Genomic DNA, 20,204 nt, shown 5'->3' with positions numbered 1-20,204 from the left:
AATCACAGATCTTCCCACTCAATTCACACCTGTGGGGACCCTAGAAACTGCACTGCCGCAGTCCCATGGGGGAAGGGGGTTTTAGAAACTGGTTTCCCCCCTTTTCCCTTCATTTGGTTAGCACTACATATAGCCCGTGGCAATCCTATTGGGAACATCTGCTGCTGGGTAGTGTTTGGGCCTATGGTCAGAGATTTGAGATCTGTTTTTAAGAACAAAGGTCTCCAAGGCACCTTGGGACATGAAAGCTCAGGATCCAATTAGGAGTTTCATTATATAGCACCACAACTGATCTTTTAACACTGGTCCGGTCTGCACATGCTCGAAAAGTGATGTCAGATGGAAGAGGTTCCTGCTATCGCGGCCACAGTTCCTGGTTACAGACAAGTCCCAGATCTTGCACAGCCTTACCTAGATCAGTTAACCCCATATAGGTTTCCAAGCCGACGATCCCTGCAAGATGGATTGGATCCAGGGGCGGACTGACCATTTGGAAACTCGGGCACTGCCCGAGGGCCCGGGGTCAGTAGGGGGCCCCATGAGATGCCCCTGGTACCTTTTTCGTAGGCTTTTTTGAGTTTGGGCAAGGACACAGGGGCCCCATGATCCCCTATTGCCCGGGGCCCCATGAGTTGTCAGTTTGCCCCTGATTGGATCTGCGGATTGGGGAGCATAATGGATCAGACTCTGATCAATTATGATCAATCTGCAGATCTGATCCATCTTGCGGGGATCTTCGGCTTGCTTTAAAACTTTCCTTTTAGTGGAGCTTGTGGAGAGGGTTCGTTGTCATCCTGTGCGATAGGTGTCACCCGGTGCGGCACACACCCCCCGCACCCGCCTAGGGACGCCACTGGTGATCAGGCTACAGTAGACCAGCACTGTTGCAATAGGTAGTTCAGGCTGCAATGTCTGAAGACAATCAGGTGGTGGAGAGGCAGAACAATTACAGGTATTAGTATCCACTGATTCCAGAAGTGGCAATAGCCTTTGGAATAGTTCAGACATAGTGGCAGAAATTGCTTAGTTTGCTTTTATCAGGCAGTCCATTTTGTTCATCTGAAGTGAGTCTGAATCTGGGGGTTGGAGCAGTGTCAGTGGAAGATGTTGTTTTGGTACAAGGAAGCTGCTATCGACCTGAGAGGTACTTTGAGTTTCCTCGGGGCCTGCAGCAGAATCTCCATGGTTTTTCCTATGTGCTAATGGAATGGAATAGGACTGAGGGGGTTCAGAGTGCCCAGTATGAAGGAATCATAAAAAAACAGGCACTAAACAAGTTCCTGTGGCTGTTTTTCTAAGGTATCAGGCAACAGGTGAGATGACAAATAATCAGCTTCCATCGTTGGCAAAAATGGCGGCCGTAAGTGTGCAACTAGAAGTCTTATCACCACCATGTCACTAGCCAGAGAGAAACTTCTGTTAGTGAGGTGGAGGAAAAGACCACCAATTTCAAATAGGTAAATGCAGGGGCGGACTGACAACTCATGGGGCCCCTGGGCAATAGGGGATCATGGGGCTCCTGTTTCCTTGCCCAAACTCAAAAAAGCCTATGAAAAAGGTACCAGGGGCATCTCATGGGGCCCGCTACTGACCCCGGGCCTTCAGGCAGTGCCAGAGTTTTTATATGGTCAGTCTGCCCCTGGGTAAATGTTATTACACCATTAACTATTTGGCCAAATAAGCGAGACAATAATAATCAGTGCAAAAACACTCAAGTTTAAATTACCCTTACCTTGTGCCCTCAGAGCTGCTAGTGAGCCATAAGGCAAACTAAATATAGCTGGGGAATTTCAAAGTGTATTTCTTGAAAGGGCCTCGGACCAGAGTGATTGAGTTCTAGCGATCAGTACTTTGTTTGTGATTCTGCCGTGCCAATTTTTAGAACAATCCTATCCAGTTCATCAACATCAAGCCCCTTGCAGGAAATATTGGTGATTTCTTAAAGGACCATACACCCAATTTTGTGGAAATGTCATATTCCAGCTATAAGTTGAGTGGCGTGTGGAGAATCTAGTGACTTCAGAACCTGAATGCTACCAGTGATTAACCCCATGGTGGAAAAAGCATTTTATGACCTGGTGCATAGCACTTCCACCATTTGAGGTAAGTGAATGAGTGGTGGCAGGAATCACTACATTGGAATACAAATATAACACAAAAAGTGGAATATAAAAAAAAACAACTGGATGTGAAGAAAGAAAATATTCAATATATGATTTTCTTTTTGATCAAGGTACCATATAAAGAGACCAATGTGAAGCCCTCAGAGGTTTGTTAGAGAACATTAGTGAACAAACAGCATCATAAAGGCCAAAAAACAGTAGACAGATCAGGGATAAAGTTGTGGATACGTTTTTTCGGGGGGTTTGGTGCTATCCTGGCATTTCAGGGCCTCCGAAACTGTGATAGGTAGTGAGAAGTGAAATGAGGAAGTTACAGTGCCTTGAAAAAGTACTCATACCCCTTGAAATTTTCCACATTTTGTCATGTGACAACCAAAACAGTAAATGTATTTTATTGGGATTTTATGTGAAAGACTAACAAAAAGTGGCACATAATTGTGAAGTAGAGGGAAAATTATAAATAGTTTTCAAAATTTTTTACAAACATCTGAAAAGTATGGTGTGCATTTGTATTCAGCCCCCTTTATTCTGATAACCCTAACTAAACTTTAATGGAACCAATTGCCTTCAAAAGTCACCTAATTGACTCCACCTGTGTGTAATTTAATCTCAGTATAAATACAGCTGTTCTGTGAAGCCCTCAGAGGTTTGTTAGAGAAAACTAGTGAACAAACAGCATCAGGTAGGCCAAGAAACACACCAGACAGGTCAGGGATAAAGTTGTGGAGACAGTTAAAGCAGGGTTAGATTATAAAAAAATATCCCAAGCTTTGAACATCTCATAGAGTACTGTTCAATCCACCATCCGAAAATGGAAAGAGTATGGCACAACTGCAAAACTACCAAGACATGGCCCTCTACCTAAATTGACAGGCTGGGCAAGGAGAGCATTAATCGGAGAAGCAGGCAAGAGGCCCATGGTAACTCACAGCTCAGGTGGGAGAATGTGTCCACAGGCCAACTATTAGCTGTGCACTCCACAAATTTGGCCTTTATTGAAGAATGGCAAGAAGAAAGCCATTGTTCAAAGAAAGCCATAAGAAGTCCTGTTTGCAGTTTGTAAGAAGCCATGTGGGGGACACAGCAATAATGTGGAAGTAGGTTCTCTGGTCAGATGAGACCAAAATTGAACTTTTTGGCGTAAAAGCAAAACAATATGTGTGGTGGAAAACTACCACTGCACATCACCCTGAACACACCATCCCCACCGTGAAACATGGTGGTGGCAGCATCATGTTGTGGGGATGCTTTTCTTCAGCAGGAATAAGGAAGCTGGTCAGAGTTGATGGGAAGGTAATGGAGCCAAACACAGAGCAATCTTAGACGAAAACCTGTTAGAGTCTGCAAAAGACTTGAGACTCGGGCAAGGTTCACCTTCCAGCAAAACAACAACGCTAAATATACAGCCAGAGCTACAATGGAATGGTTTAGATCAAAGCATATTCATGTGTTAGAATGGCCCAGTCAAAGTCCAGACCTAAATCCAAATGAGAATCTGTGGCAAGACGTGAAAATTATCAGATATTTATTTGTAAAAATTTCTGAAAACCATTTGTTAGTTTTCTTCCACTTCACAATTATGTGCCACTTTGTGTTGGTCTATCACATAAATCCCACTAAAATACATTTGTTTTTGGTTGTAACATGACAAAATGTGGAAAAATTCAAGGGGTATGATTATGAATACGTTTTCAAGGCACTGTAGTCACATTATTTCTTCAAAGCATGTTCTCAAATATTGGAATGTAAAATTTACTTGTTAAGAAGTGAGACTGCATTATGTTACCAGCATGTACACAGCAGTTTTTTCTTTGAGTCCCCTGTAACATAGTCTAATAAGTTGTTGATCCTGCAAGCAGATCCAATTTTTTCCCCTCAACAGCATGATAATTTGTTTGTTATGCAGTAGAATTGTGCAGCAAGCACAATTTCACACTGGATTACTGCACAGATCTGGAAGGACGACACAAAGCACCCCAAGTGTTCACTGTGTAGTCTTAAGGGGGACATTCAATAAGCAACACACAAATTAAAACCTTACTCCAGCTAAAGCCTCATACACACAATGAGAATATCGGATGAAAGATCGTTGTTTTTTTTTCGCATGCTACTCATACATCGAAAATAAAGGTTGCGAAAATTCTCATACGACAGAATACAACTTCGGAAGTGATGTAATGTATTGTATTGTATTCTTTTGTTTCTGTGCATGCGTGGTCTTGGTCTTCTGATTTTTTTTTTCAGATAAATACTGTATTGATTTAGGGCGAGTTCACCTTAGATGCAGACTAGTGTGCGTTTTTTTTATTTTGCATCAAAAATACATGGAAAGTAGGTTACATGGGTTCCAATGCCCTAGTTCACACCAGTGTGGTCAGTTCCTGTGCGCACCAGTGCAGAAAAAAATGATAAAATGCTGCATTTTTTTCTGCACTGAACGCACTGGAATGCACATGTCCCTATGTAAGATGAAGAAAATAAAGGGAAAAACGCACCGGAATGCATCAAAAATGCATAAAAAACTCAACAGAATGCATCAAAACGTGTCAAAAACACGCATGCGGAAAGGCATCCAGACTACATCTCTATGGTGTGAACCTGTGGGCAGGTTTAGCACACATTTGAAATCAGTTTGAGAAGCCTCTGAGATAATTCAGAATTCATTGAAAAACAGCACTGAGAAAAAAAGAATCTTAAATAGTTCCAGAAACAGATTTTTGTTTTTCCTTTAGAAATAATTAAAGCCATGAGATTAAAACAGACCCAACCCATGTAACTCAGTTTTGCTGGCCAGATCAGTCTGCGTGGAAATGAAAATAAAAAATATAAAAGCATGTGGAGTTAAAAGAAATAATTCATTTACATAATACGCTCATTACAGGTATTACCTGCATATGGGTACCAGAATAAATTGTTCTTTTTTGTCCTGCAAACAACTGAAATGATAGTTCTCATAGCAATAGAAGTTTGTGTGGAAAGTATACTAAAGGTTGAACAAGAGATTAAAAGAACTTTCACAGCATTTGAACAGCTGTAATACATATCTTCAACAAATGAAAGATATCACACAATCTATAGGACTGCGTGCAGATTTACAGGTAAAAGTAACTCTTTATTGCTATCCTTTCAATAGATTACATTCATATCTGCTGAAAGTGGAGTAAGAAATGTTCAAGAAAACTGATAATCCTAAAGAGCAAGATGTTCAGCATTATACATATCTGTTAATCGGTTATCTCCATATTCTGACAGCAGTAGGAGAGAAAAAAGAAAGTTAGATTAAAGGCCAAGGATTTTCATCTGGCTACATGGCATTTTTCCGCAAATATTCTAGTTCTCTTTAGCTGTATAGATTTGGACCCAAAACTATTACCACTATCCACAGCTATTACTTAAAGAGGATCCGCAATCTATTTGTTGTGTTGGCTCTGTTTGAATGGTCTCACCCATCTTTAATAGCACTGGGATAAAACACACAATTTTTCAATGTGTAAATACCTTTTATTAGTAGGTGAGCTCCTCAGCCAATGTAATTCGCCTAGGCCAGTGGTCTCCAAACTGCAGCCTGGGGGCCGGATGCGGCCCTTTGCTTGGCCCTTGGGGTATTATTACCCCCACTCTCAGCAACAGTGGGGCATATTCCTGCAACTGACACTGACAGTGGGGTATTAGTCCTCCCACTGACACCAATGATGGGGCACTATTTCTCTCACTTCCTTAAGATGCCGCGAGGAAAAATGTACGTAAAAGCGTGATTCCATCACTTCCGGGTTCCTGTGACATCACGTCTGGCCTAGTGAAAAAGAGGCTTGGAAGGCACATTGGCCATTTTTTTAAAAACACAGGCTATACAGACTGGTGCTGGTCAATGGGGCACCTTGACATCCACTTAGAGCATCCCTTCATTGATGAGGAGAGCCTGATATCAGTAGTCCATGGTTTATTTGGAATCTTGTGAATATCCACCTGGGGCTATTATTTGTGATGTGCTGATGACCAGGAGGAATTCCCTAAGAGAGCCAGATGTTGACCTTCTATGTATATCATAATAATGCATTTTTTGACCACCTTAACTGGGGTCAAATACTTCCGGTGAGTGAGAAATTCACTTATTTCATCTGCATGAGGTGGAAGCGCACAAAGTTTTGGTCCACAGCAACATACCTTGAAGGGACTGCCACCATAAATATTGTGATTATTCTTTTCACGTTCACTAATGTTAAATGTGCACTATTGTATAGATTTAATTGGGAGTATTTACTAGCACACTTTGTATTAGTTGCTTTAAGATACATAGAGATGTTTTGTTGAATATACACTATATTGCCAAAAGTATTGAGACACCTGACTTTATACGCTGAACTTTAATGCATGAACTTTAATGGTATCCCAGTCTTAGTCCGTAGGGTTCAATATTGATTTGGCTCACCCTTTGCAGCTATAACAGCTTCAACTCTTCTGGGAAGGCTGTCCACAAGGTATAGGAGTGTGTCTATGGGAATGTTTGACCATTCTTCTAGAAGCGCATTTGTGAGGTCAGGCACTGATGTCGGACGAGAAGGTCTGGCTCGTTGTCTCTGCTCTAATTCATCCCAAAGGTGTTCTATTGGGTTTAGGTCAGTACTCTGTGCAGGCCAGTCAAGTTCCTTCACCCCAAACTCACTCATCCATGTCTTTATGGACCTTGCTTTGTGCACTGGTGCGCAGTTATGTTTGAACAGGAAGGGGCCATCCCCAAACTGTTCCCACAAAGTTGGGAGCATGAAATTGTCCAAAATGTTTTGGTATGCTGACATCTTAAGAGTTCCCTTCACTGGAACTAAGGGACCAATCCCAACCCCTGAAAAGCAACGCCACATCATAATCCCCCCCTCTACCAAACTTTACACTTGGCACAATGCAGTCACGCAAGTACTGTTCTTCTAGCAACGTCCAAACCCAGACATGTGCATCGGATTGTCAGAGAAGCATGATTCATCACTGCAGAGAACATGTCTCCACTGCTCTAGAGTCCAGGGGTGGTGTGCTTTACACCACTGCATCTGACACTTTGCATTGCACTTGGTGAAGTAAGGCTTGGATGGAGCTGCTCGGCCAGGGAAACCCATTCCATGAAGCTCTCTATGCACTGTTGTTGTGCTAATCTGAAGGCCATATGAAGTTTGGAGGTCTTTAGCTATTAACTCTGCAGACAATAGGCGACTTCTGCGCACTGGGCGCTTCAGCATGCGCTGACCCTGCTCTGTCATTTTACGTAGCCTACCACTTTGTGGCTGAGTTACTGTTTTTCCCAGTTGCTTCCACAGTGTTATAATACCACTAACAGTTGACCGTGGAATATTTAGCAGCAAGGAAATTTTACAGATGGACTTATCGCACAGGTGACAACCTATCATGTTACCACACTTGAATTCACTGAGCTCATGAGAGCGACCCATTCTTTCACAAATGTTTGTGAAGCAGTCTGCATGACTTTATATATCTGTGGCTATGGAGGTGATTCGAACACCTGAATCCAATGATTAGGAGGGGCGTCCCAATAGTTTTGGCAATATAGTGTATGTTGTATGGTTGTACAGTGCCTATCTATTCACGATTGTTCATGGTTAAGTGTATTGTTACTTTTTAGAGGCAGCTGTCAATTCACATAGCAGACGTTTTGCGGGCAATTTATTACTGTTTCACTTATAGACACCAGGCACCACAATAATATTTTTTTATTTATGTTAACTATTTCTTCAACTGACATCAATGATGGGGCACTATTCCTCCCCGACACCAATGATGTGGCACTCTTCCTCCCACTGACACCAATGATGGGGCACTATTTCTCCCACTGACACCAATGATGGGGCACTATTTCTCCCACTGACACCAATGATGGGGCACGATTCCTCCCACTGACACCAATGATGGGGCACTATTCCTCCCACTGACACCAATGATGGGGCACTATTCCTCCTAATGACACCAATGATGGGGCACTATTCTTCCCACTGACATCAATGATGAGGCACTGTTCCTCCCACTGACACCAATAATGAGGCACTGTTCCTCCCACTGACACCAATGATGGGGCACTATTCCTCCCACTGACACCAATGATGGGGCACTATTCCTCCCACTGACATCAATGATGGGGCACTATTCCTCCCAATGACACCAATGATGGGGCACTATTCCTCCCACTGACACCAATAATGAGGCACTGTTCCTCCCAATGACACCAATGATGGGGCACTATTCCTCCCACTGACATGAATGATGAGGCACTATTCATCCCACTGACACCAATGATGAGTCATTTTTCCTCTCAATGACACCAATGATGGGGCACTATTCCTCTCACTGACATCAATGATGAAGTACTATTCCTCTCACTAACATCAGCGGTGAGGCACTATTCCTCCCACTGACACCAATGGTGAGGCACTTTTCCTCCCACTGACACCAATGATGAGGCATTATTCCTCCCACCGACACCAATGATGAGGCACTATTCCTCCCACCGACATCAATGATGAGGTACTATTCCTCCTACTTACACAAATGATGGGGCACTATTCCTGTCACCGACATCAATGATGAGGCACTATTCCTCCCAATGACACCAATGATGGGACACTATTCCTCCCAATGACACCAATAATGGGGAATTATTCCTCCCCTATTACCAATGACAGGGAATTTTCTTTTCCCACTGACCACAGTCCGGCCCCCCTAAAGTTAGGAGAATAGTAAATTGGCCCTTTGTTTAGAAAGTTTGGAGACCCCTGGCCTAGGCAAATGACATAGGATCATCTAATCTTGATATCAGGGATAATTTAAAAGCCATGAGATTCAGTTACGAGGGGAGAGCTGGAAGATGGCAGGAGGGCAGCTGGAGGGCAGAGAGGGGTGGAGACAGGTGGAGAATGTTAGAGACTATTACATGCATGCGCTGTTTCACTGCGCATGCACGAGGTGCCCACTGCCATGCCGTGCAATCGTGGTCCCCGCTGCCAAACCAAGCAATCACGGTTCCTGCTGTTACATTGCGCATGTGTGTAATTTGCCTTTACTGAGAGAAGGATGCCACAGTTACCAGGAAGCAAAAAAGCGACGGCTTTAGCTGCCCAAAGTTAACATGGCCGCGGTGGTGTTACAGAGCGAGTGTAGTTCCAGGCTGCATTTTTCAATGGAAAAGGCAGATTTTGATAAATGAAGTTGATAAATTACCCACTTTGTTACATGCTGCTTGTTGTTTTTCTGAAATGTATTAAGTTTAAATAAAGTTCCTCTTTAAAACTCAACTTTGGGCATAACAATTAGCTATTTGTCAATAGCTACAAAGAATATAAATCTACACTGTGTGCACTAAATGCCTTTGCAAACCCAGATATTATCTTGAAAGTAGCAGTGACAACATCACTGTCCTGTACATAGCCTGAGCAGAGCTGAACTGTGGGAAGAGACCAGCAGGTCTACCCACTACAGGCTGCCAGCAAAAAAACTAGAAGAGGGGGAGAATACAAGAACAGTCATCCTGCACAGAGAGAGCAGGAGTGGGAAACTCCTGCACAGAGGCAATGTTTCCTACTGCATTCCTGCACAAATCTGGAATAAATACACAAAGCACACCACGTTTCAAGTATGAATACACATTTCCTCTTTCATTTAGGCGATTATTTATAGTCTAAAGGCACCCCATTCTAAAATGCAAAAACTATTCTAATAGTTTTACCTAATGCAGCAACATCCACACATATAGGACACCCAATGTTCAAGGGGTTTTATTCTTCGAAAGGAAATACACTTGCCCCGATACTGAAAAGCATTCCATTGCTTCTCTTCTCTCAGTTTCTCTCTATCACAAAGATAATTTGACACCATTACTGAAAGAGAGGCAGGGAGGGTCAAACTAGGATGCTGTACAGGTGACCAACATTCTCCAGATCAACTGATGGCGCCATTGGTTGTTAGGACGCTGGTGGCTAGAAGGTTGTAATGGTGCACAATGAAGACCTGTGGCTTTATGTAACTAAAAGGCAGGCTTGATCCACTGGCTTGTATACAATTTTTGGGCGATTTTTAGACATTTTGCCAAGGCACCCCTGAAGAAACTTCAGGGCACCCTGGTTGAAAAAGGCTGCCATAGAACACCCGTGGAGAGATCTTAAAACAGCAGCTGGGAAAAGGAACCCTTCCAATGAGACCTGGTGCAGTTTGCGAAAGAAGAGTGGTCCAAAATTCTTCGATATTTTCCCAGATTTCTTCTTTTTTTTTTCTGTTGTAAACTATATATGTTGTCAATTGTATAATGTTTTTAAAATGTTTTTGTCAAGATATTTGTGAGGAGGAGGTTAGGGGCACTAATTAGTACAGGTGATGCTCTCTGAGGCTGTGTACTTAGAGGAGTGCTCTTGACAACCTCCATGTTATGAATAAGCACTTAATTGTGTGCAACACATCAACAGGTTGCTAGTCCTGTGTGCTGTCTCTCTGGCAATGGAGAAATAAAAATATTTTCTGTTTGGATCAAGTCCAGCGGCCATCATTTTCTCTCATCAATATACACAGTGGCGAGTCGGGGAGAGCACCTGCACGGGACTATAGCAGGTATACTCACTGGAGCGGTGCACGCTTTTTTGTCTGGATGTCTGAGATTTAAAATTAGATTTGGCGATGCTCTTCTTGCTGGAGGCTCTGATATGAGGATGTAATACCCTGCATTTACACAAAATGGACACCTCCCTATGGAAACACTGCTCAGAACAAGATATTGTATGTCTATTGCCTATTGACTCCAATGCAAATTCCCCCCTATTGACTTCAATGCAAAATCGTGTCACATTTACTCCAATGCACAATCGTGGCACATTGACTCCAATGTAAAAACGCCCCCTTCTGACGTCAGTGCAAAATCGCGTTCTATTGATTCTAATGAAAAATCACATCCCACTGACTCCAGTGTAAAAACACCCCCTATTGATGACAATGCAAAATCGCGTCTTATTGACTCCAATGAAAAATCGTGTCCCATTAATTCCAATGTAAAAATGCCCCCTATTGACTTTAATGCAAAATTGCGTCTCATGGACGCCAATGGAAAAACGCCCCCTATCGACTTCAATGCAAAATTGTGTCCTATTGACTCCAATTTAAAAACACCCCCAATTGACTTCAATGCAAAAAACACCTCTATTTAAGTTTTTTAATTTTATACATATATTTCATTTTTTTTCTGTTTAATGTTTGTGTGTTACTTTCAATAAAAGTTATTTTACGTTACTGCATTTTCTCTTTTAAATTCAGGATTCATTTAAATTCCTGATATTAATTAAAAACTTAATAAAAAACTTGAAACAGATATTCTGTACACTTACTGGAAAACACCTGATAAACTTTATACCTTTCACGTGTTTTGCGGTATGATACCCAATTGAGGAGGCTGTTTCTCAGTTGATCTGGCAATGTATCTTCTTAATAAAGCTGAAAATTATCCCTGTAGATGGGGGTCAGCAAAATGTCGCTGCTTTGCCAACCCCAGCTTAGGTGCCACTCCCCCCCCCCCCCCAGCCTCCACCACTCTCATCCACATGGCAGAGCAGAGGGTGGGAGGCAGCACAGCTCAGGATGGAGGGTGGGAGCTGGCCAAGTTAACTTTTTATGTTAACCAGCAGGTGCATGGTTGCTAGAACACAGGGCAATGCTATCAACCAAGCACCAATTTGTAAATATGGGGGGTGCATGTCCAAGGTTGCACTGAGGCTGGTTCTGTAGTTGCTGAACTCTCTGCTTCTGCCCTGGAGATCTGCATCTTTTCAGCACATTCCACCCTCTGGTTACCCTTGCACAGGCTCCTACACCCCCCTCTGACACTCCGAGTGCCTTGGAATGCCCCTCTGGCTCTATCTCCTAGATTGTAAGCTCGAAAGAGCAGGGCCCTCGAACCCCTCGTGTATCGCATTGTATTGTTACTGTACTGTCGCATGTTCTGTCCCCCTTTGCAATGTACAGCGCTGAGTGAACTGTTGGTGCTTTATAAATACTGTATAATAATAATAATAATGCAATTCTATCTAAAAATATATTTTTTTTCCATTGTCAATTTCAATTTTCGGCCAAATGCATCCTGAATTTTTGGTCTAGAATTTTCATTTTGGTGCACCACTACCTGATATGAATTAGGTGGTCCCCCAATCCGATCTGTTAGAGATCATTACAATTTACTACAGGGAATTCAGCTGTGATAGTATAATTGATCTGCATAACTGGTTAATAAATGCACAGTAATATACACCAGTCAATAAATATTCACACAGGTTAAAAAATAAATCAGAACAATAAAAGAATGAAAGGCTCAAATTTAAACATTTTATTGCATTCAGTAACAACAATGCAACATTAAGCTAGGCATTTAGGTTGAAATATGTTGCACCATACTCTGTGAACTCAATACTATGGTTGTCATTCAGCATGAAATGGAAGCATTCACAGAGAAGGCAGCTTAATATACATTTACATAATTATAATATAACAGAAAACCAAAACGTATTGTGCAACCTTTTTCTATAGATAACAAAAAGCCTTACTATGTCCTATATTTAAATAAAATATACACATTGCATATTTGGCTGACAAAATGGCTTCTGCATTTAGTCGTCACATTTCTTATTTATGAACGGCAAAGTGCATTTTTTACACTTCAACTTCTAAGCAGTGAATTTCTTTTCCACTATGAAATAAAGTTCTGCTCCAAAACCTGGAGGCAGGTCGCTATGGAAACACCTAGCTGTAAAGTAATGATATCCTAAAGAATACAATATATCTCTTTTGGGTGAAATGAACAGTACATTATAAAAGGAATTTGTTTTATTATTACTCCAGTGAAGTCCATCTCACCATAGCAGCTATTATGAAATACCTGAAAATGTTTATCCATTATACTCAATACAACCAAAAACATATAAAACTATATATACACATTAAGCAGTAAGAATGCCTAGGACAACAAAACTTTGAACAAACATTTAATAATTAAGACGTTCGTGAATGGCTAACCAGGGTAGCAGAAAAAAATGTGCAATTTCAAAATACGGTATTGCTTTTTGCAGTAACTCTAATGCCCCCCCAAAGAGCATATTGTGCAAATGATAGTCAAACCTTTACCTACATTGTGTCCATTTAAAGTGGAACTCCAGGCAAATGGCTAATTACACAAATGAAATGCATATGTGTGGTTTTATCTGCAAAAGGGCTTGAAATCCATAATGGCTATTCATACACGTTACACACTTCTGATACACTGCCAGGTTATGCAGGTAAAAGATTTCTTTTCTGGTCCAGCTATGCAACTTCCTATGTCATTATGCTTTAAATGACAGCTCCACTTTTGTAATAAAAATACTCAGCAAATAAAACAAACATAACATATACAATTGCTACACAAGCTATGCTGTAAATTAAAGTGGCTGTAAAGGCTCAAGGTTTTTTTACCTTCATGCATTGGCTCCCGCTGGTGTCAATCACAGCCAATGAGACAAGAGGGAGCAGAATGAACATGGCTCTGTGCGTGAATGGACATGCAGAGCAGCGTGACGGGAGCGAGCCTGCTTGGGTGCCCCCATGGCAAGCTGCTTGCTCTGGGGGCACTTTGCAGAAGGGAGGACCAGGAGTGCCAGCAGGGGACCCAAGAAGAGGAGAATCGAGCTGCTCTGTGCGAAAACCACTAAACAGAGCAGGCAAGTATAACATGCTGGTTATTTTTTTTAAAAATAAATAAATAATTGCCTTTAATATCAGTTTAATATTATTAAAAAAGACCTTTCCTTTTCCATCTATAATGATGTCATTTTCTGTAAAATTCAACACAATATGGCAACCTGGAGGCATTCTGTACACAGTTGGTGTACAGAATCCCCCCAGAAATGTCATTTCCTGCTTGTGTGATTGGATCCCTACATTTTCCCAGGAGTATGCACTAAGATGCAAGTCATATTTTAGGCACCCCCCTGCAATAGGAAGTTCAGTTTTGGTGCAATACTCCTTAACCCCTTGACGCCGAGAACACGCAAATATGCGGCCTCTTGGCATCTGGGCCTTGACGCCGATCGGCCGCATATTTGCGTGCAACTAGAAAATACATATGAGCTGAGAGAGCGCACCCTATGTGCTCCCAGCACATATGTCCGTGACTTATGGAAAGGTCCCGATGGTGAATTACGGAGGTCACATGAGCCTAAAACCCTGCCCGCCTCCCGGCTTCTGAAACTCTTAAAGGACCGGGAGGCACCGGCGCAAAGAGGTTAAGGTTTAAAATAAGCATGCAGCCCTGCATGCTTATTTTATATGGTTTTTTTAGAAGGTTTTAGAGGTTTTCACTATTCATGCTAGCAGCTTTTTTATCTATATCCAGCGCTCGTTTTTCACCCATTTCATTTCACAGGTTAAGGTTTAAATACTTCTAAATTGGATGCCGACCTTGCAGCTTTTTTCATTAGGACACTAAGAGTGCACCAGGTGATTATAATGAACAAGACCCTCCCAATTAGATTCTGTATTTAAAGGACATGGTGAAAAAAACACAGAGCAAATGTTAGAGCAACATAAAGGAAGGAATCTGCTACAAAGTGTTTTAAAATCCCTACAATGTACATTAATCACCTAGAGGAGATTTTTTATTTTTTTTGCAAAAGTGGGATTGCTCTTCAAGCATGCTCAAAGGGCAATTAGATAGTTTCTCTTTGCAATAGGAAGAGGGGTCTTAGTTGCATAGCATAGCAAAAGGATGTGAATCACAAGCAGTAGCAACGACAATTATAAATTCTGTAGATGGTAAACATGTAAGCATTTTATCTTTGCACTGGGCCATATACATGGAGTTCCAGTTTAAAAACACAAATGTGTAGATTGTTCTTTCCTGCATTCCAACTGCCTCTTAACAGGAAACTGAAGTTGCCAGTTTTAAGTTGAACAACCAGGAAGATAAATGTTCATTCCCATGAGAAGTGGAGTTACTCCGAAATCTGAACATCTTCCAAAAAGCACATGAAAAATCCTTTTTGGCCACAGTACTAATAGTCATGTGATTTTTTGTTTTGTCTTATAACAGACTATCATTTTAACAGGTACAAAATCTTGCACTACCTAAATACTGGCTGTAGGGAAAGGAATTCCTGCTTTTTTTTTTTTGCTACCAGTGACCATAAGCTACTAAGGCAGGGCTAAAAATCAACATAAAACACCCCAAATAAAGGCCGAAAAGAGAGAAAAGCTTTTCATTTTTTTAATTAATCAACTTTATTGGTTAGGTAAAAGTGCCTACACCACTGCACCTTTTTCTTTACTTAAAGTGGAACTTCACTCTCTCAAACAACACTGATTGAAAGGTATATCATATTTACTTGTTTTACACTTTTGTTTTGCATTTCTTCAGTTACTGCCTGGTTTCCATGCCTAGACAAAGGATGCCATACATCCCAGGACTCTTCGGGAGGGTTCTCAGCTCAGCCCATGCCTGAGCGAAAAGCTGGTGGATTCCAGGAAGTAAATGCTACACAAATCATCTGTCCTTACTCAAGATGGCCACAGATGGCCAGAAATGCTAAGGGGGTGTTTTTCAAAATGATCTCTCAGCAAAATACAGCATGGAGACGTGGATGGATGGAGGAGTTTGCACTGAATATTAAAAATGAATTATATATCATTTTTTGTTTGTGATGCTCAGATGCAGTGCAGTTCCACTTTAATGAGCTGAAAGCACCTTCAAATGAAAATGTAATCATGCTCAAAACATTAAAATACCTTTAACAGACGCATGTTTGATCAATTAGATCAATACCTGTCTATTGTCTGCAAAACTGACACAAAACCTATCACAGAACACAAAGAGATCGAAAAAAATTTTCTTTAAATCAAGCCGGACGTCCCAAATGGGAAAAAAATAAATAAAAGGGAGTAATGAGACATCTGATAGTCCCCTAACTCCATGGGACAGTTAGTTATTGTCTATATGTAAGTACAAGTGGAGACTGTTTGGGCCTTACAAATTCTCAGGAAGGACTGGCCCCATCACAGGTTTTCCAAAAAGTTCTGAAAACTCCTGTATTTGATAAAGAGCAATTCCAAATCAAATTGTTACCATCCCCTAGGTAAGTCCTATTCATCATTATATTGCCTGATTATTGCTTTATACACCTCTGGGTAGTTAACATGGAAGTATTCCAACCTTTGTTACTCCATAACAAATAGAAGGACCCTAGTACCATTGCCAATTATTTCCTGGCAAGACAAGAAAATGATGGTATGGCGTTTTATGTGGTAATCACTTCATTCACTGCATGCAAACGATTGCATATGGAAAATAAAAATGTATAGTGAGGCGGCAATCAAGGTGCATTTCTCTTCATCTCTTTGGAGCCATGCTAAACTTTCTCACTGGTAGTAATTAGGAGATCACTCAACACAAAGTAAGGTAAACCAGGTAAATTGAACTGAGGATTATTCAGGGATCATTTCCAATGTATTAAATCCCTGTGCCTTATTAGTCTGGCCTGTTCATTACTGGAACAAATTAATTGTAATTTGCCAGCTTTTATCTGGAGCAGCACAGTCACAGCCGGAGTCCGTGTTTGCCTATCCTAGGTAAGTCATGGGTATAAATTAAACAAGAAACCCTTCAGGCTGCTAAAACTAATGTCTTTATAGTAGGGAGACTCTTAACCTCTTCACGCCGACCGTACGCAAATATGCGGGCCTCTCGGCGGCTGGGCCTTGACGCCCAAGTGGCCGCATATTTGCGTACCATTTGTAAGCAAACATGTGCTGAGAGCGCGCTCCCAGCACGTGTTGGCGTCCCACAGAAAGGTCCCGATCTCTCCTTGCAATCGGGACCTTTCCGATCATGTGACTGCCGTGACAGCCATCCACGGCTTTCACAAGACCCTAAACCCCGCCCCACCTCCCAGCATCAGAAACCCCTTAAAGGGTAGGGAGGCAGCAGCGTGAAGGGGTTAAGCTGGTTATATGCATGTTTTTTTTTCCCTTCAACCAGGGAGTTGAAAAAAAAAAGTCACAGACCCCAGCGTCAATACAAGTGATGCTGACGCAGCAACCTCTCCCACTATGTCTTTGTATTCTGACAGCAGGGACTTCCTCCTCATCAGAATACACTGATCAGCACTGCAGGCATTGGATGCAAGCACTGATTGAATGCTCGTCCTCCAGCATGACCGACTAGCTTCTGTTGAACAGACAGCTGTACACATGGACCGAAATTCATCTGGCTCTCGCTGAACTAGCCAAATTTTGGTACGCACATACCCTACTTTGGTGTACTTGTTTGTAGAAAGAAAATAGAATAATTTATTAGTGAACTAAAATAGGATTAAATATGTCATAATTTTAAATTCCTATTACAGTGATTATTTATACCTGTTACCTATTATATGAAATGCTGGTAGTGTTTTCATGCAAATCTTGCTGAATTTCAGACACCTCACCACATATTCAGGATTCCCAGGCATACAACTCACATGCAGTACTTGGCACACACAGAATGATTATTCAACAATACAAAAATAAATACAGCAATGTACATACAATTCAGCATTGTCACAACATGCGTGGAGTCACAGTCATACAAACAAAAAATATCTGGATAAATAAATCCTTGGAGTAGTTTGGCGCAAGGCCTATATTCCAGTTTAAAACTTATAAATGATACTATATGGCTCTGTAAATATATATATATACCTATGTATATGACAAAAGTAAATATAGCTCTTTTGAAATTCAACAATATAAATATAAAGACTCTGAAAACTTTTAAAAGCTGTACAGTGCTATTTCTAAAATTTGTTCCTACAAAAAAGGCACAATTCTGGTTCAAGTGTGCAACTGTCCTTAAAAAGAAAAGCACCGATAAGATGGGTAGGGGAGCAATCTGCAAGCTCTTTGCATTACTTTGTTTGAGAAATTATCCAGAAAGGACTCTTTAAAACCAGATCTCCAGGTTAGTCCACAGAATCACAGATTTCGGTTACTTTTTGGTTGAAATCTTCTGGCTGGTCAGCAAACACATAATGGCCAGCACCACGGATTGCCTAAAAAAAAAACAAAAAAACAAACAAACCTATATTAAAATTTTATATATATATATACACACACACACACACATACAAAAGTACATTATATTTTACATTGTGTTGGCATTCTTTTGAAAGGTGGAACAGAAGAAAAGTGATTTACCCAGACAGCTGGACTAGGATACTGGACATGCCCTAGTTCAGGAAATTTCAGTCCAGCCAACCAAATTTCAATAAAGACTGGTCATGGTATGTCACTTAGCTTTTGATCATAAAAATGGACATACAGAGCAATTTTTTTAATTGCTAGGTTTATATCAAGCCTAATTACTGGCTTTGAGACATTAACTTGAAGAAAAGTTCAGAGCATGCCTGAGATGACCGCAGAGGAAATTATTAAGGCCATCTGTCAAACCTTTTCAAACGTCCAAATGAGTAAATAACTTCGCTCTTGGTACCGTGTTGTGTATATACTGATCTATTAATGGGAAAGCCTTTATCTGGAGGTGGCATGTGAACTATAATGAGCCTTGTGTATATATACACTTGAGGAAAGAAGGCAATTCTCAGTGACGTACCTCACAACCAGTAATGACAGATAAGGAGATACTCCTACGGAGGGTAGCTAAAGAAAACACACACACCTTACTTTGTATGCATTGTACCGTATTTTGCGCTCCATAAGACACACTCCCCCCCCACCCCCCCAAAAAAATGGGGAAAAATGTATGTGCGTCTTATGGAGCGAATTCCCGTTTTAGAATACCGGGCCAGCCGCTCGGCTCTTCTGTGCTCCTCGGTCCTACCTGTTCAACATCTTTTCTCCCTGGCACCAGCATCTGTACTGTGGGAATCCGGCTATGACAGCTTGCGGCTTCACAGCCGGGTGCCCACTGCGCATGCATGAGAAGCGCTGCGCTTTGTGAATGGTCCGGCAGTCTCCTGGGACCTGTCACGTGTCCCAGAAGACAGGGCGGGAGGACAACTCCGTGGGAGCGGGTACCTGTCAAATTCGGGTACCTGCTCCCCAAAGGTCCACAGTCTGTGGTCATCCCCTGTACCATGTTCGCAGTCTGTGGCCATCCCCTGTACCGTGTCCGCAGTCATCCCCTGTACCGTATCCTCAGTCTGTGGTCATCCCCTGTACCCTGTCCGCAGTCTGTGGTCATACCCTGTAAGGTGTCCGCAGTCTGTGGTCATCCCCTTTACCGTATCTGCAGTCTGTGGTCATCCACTGTACCGTGTCCGCAGTCTGTGGTCATCCCCTGTACCCTGTCCGCAGTCTGTGGTCATCCCCTGTAAGGTGTCCGCAGTCTGTGGTCATCCCCTGTAAGGTGTCCGCAGACTGTGGTCATCCCCTGTACCGTGTCCGCAGACTGTGGTCATCCCCTGTACCGTGTCCGCAGTCTGTGGTCATCCTCTGTACTGTGTCCACAGTCTGTGGTCATCCCCTGTACCGTGTCCGCAGTCTGTGGTCATCCCCTGTACCGTGTCCGCAGTCTGTGGTCATCCTCTGTACCGTGTCCACAGTCTGTGGTCATCCTCTGTACCGTGTCCACAGTCTGTGGTCATCCTCTGTACCTTGTCTGCAGTCTGTGGTCATCCCCTGTACCTTGTCCGCAGTCATCCCCTGTACCTTGTCCGCAGTCTCTGGTCATCTCCTGTACCTTGTCCGCAGTCTCTGGTCATCTCCTGTACCGTGTCCGCAGTCTCTGGTCATCTCCTGTACCGTGTCCGCAGTCTCTGGTCATCTCCTGTACCGTGTCCGCAGTCTCTGGTCATCTCCTGTACCGTGTCTGCAGTCTCTGGTCATCTCCTGTACCGTGTCCGCAGTCTCTGGTCATCTCCTGTACCGTGTCCGCAGTCTCTGGTGATCTCCTGTACTATGCCCGCAGTCTCTGGTCATCTGCTGTACTATGCCTGCAGTCTCTGGTCATCTCCTGTACTATGCCTGCAGTCTCTGGTCATTTCCTGTACTATGTCTGCAGTCCATGGGTTCAGAATTTTTTTTGTT

At 42.2% G+C, this 20,204-nt stretch overlaps 1 protein-coding gene across 2 annotated transcripts in view; it reads right to left on the bottom strand.

The window, feature by feature from the left end:
* Positions 1-12,465: 12,465 nt before the first annotated feature.
* Positions 12,466-20,204, bottom strand: part of ABHD5 (abhydrolase domain containing 5, lysophosphatidic acid acyltransferase) — a 63,280-nt gene continuing 55,541 nt past the window's right edge. For both annotated transcript variants that reach the window (XM_089690686.1, XM_089690680.1), the window contains exon 7: positions 12,466-18,208. In XM_089690686.1, coding sequence (XP_089546812.1) covers positions 18,119-18,208 — 90 coding nt within the window. In that variant the 3' untranslated portion in view covers positions 12,466-18,118. The remainder of the gene's footprint in view (positions 18,209-20,204) is intronic.

This window comes from Staurois parvus, unplaced genomic scaffold, assembly GCF_062004578.1.
Source record: "Staurois parvus isolate SC_StPar_1 unplaced genomic scaffold, SC_StPar_1.0 ptg000021l, whole genome shotgun sequence".
Taxonomy (NCBI): domain Eukaryota; kingdom Metazoa; phylum Chordata; class Amphibia; order Anura; family Ranidae; genus Staurois; species Staurois parvus.
The sequence above is the reverse complement of the archived record's forward strand: the minus strand, read 5'-3'. Positions and strand labels throughout refer to the sequence as shown.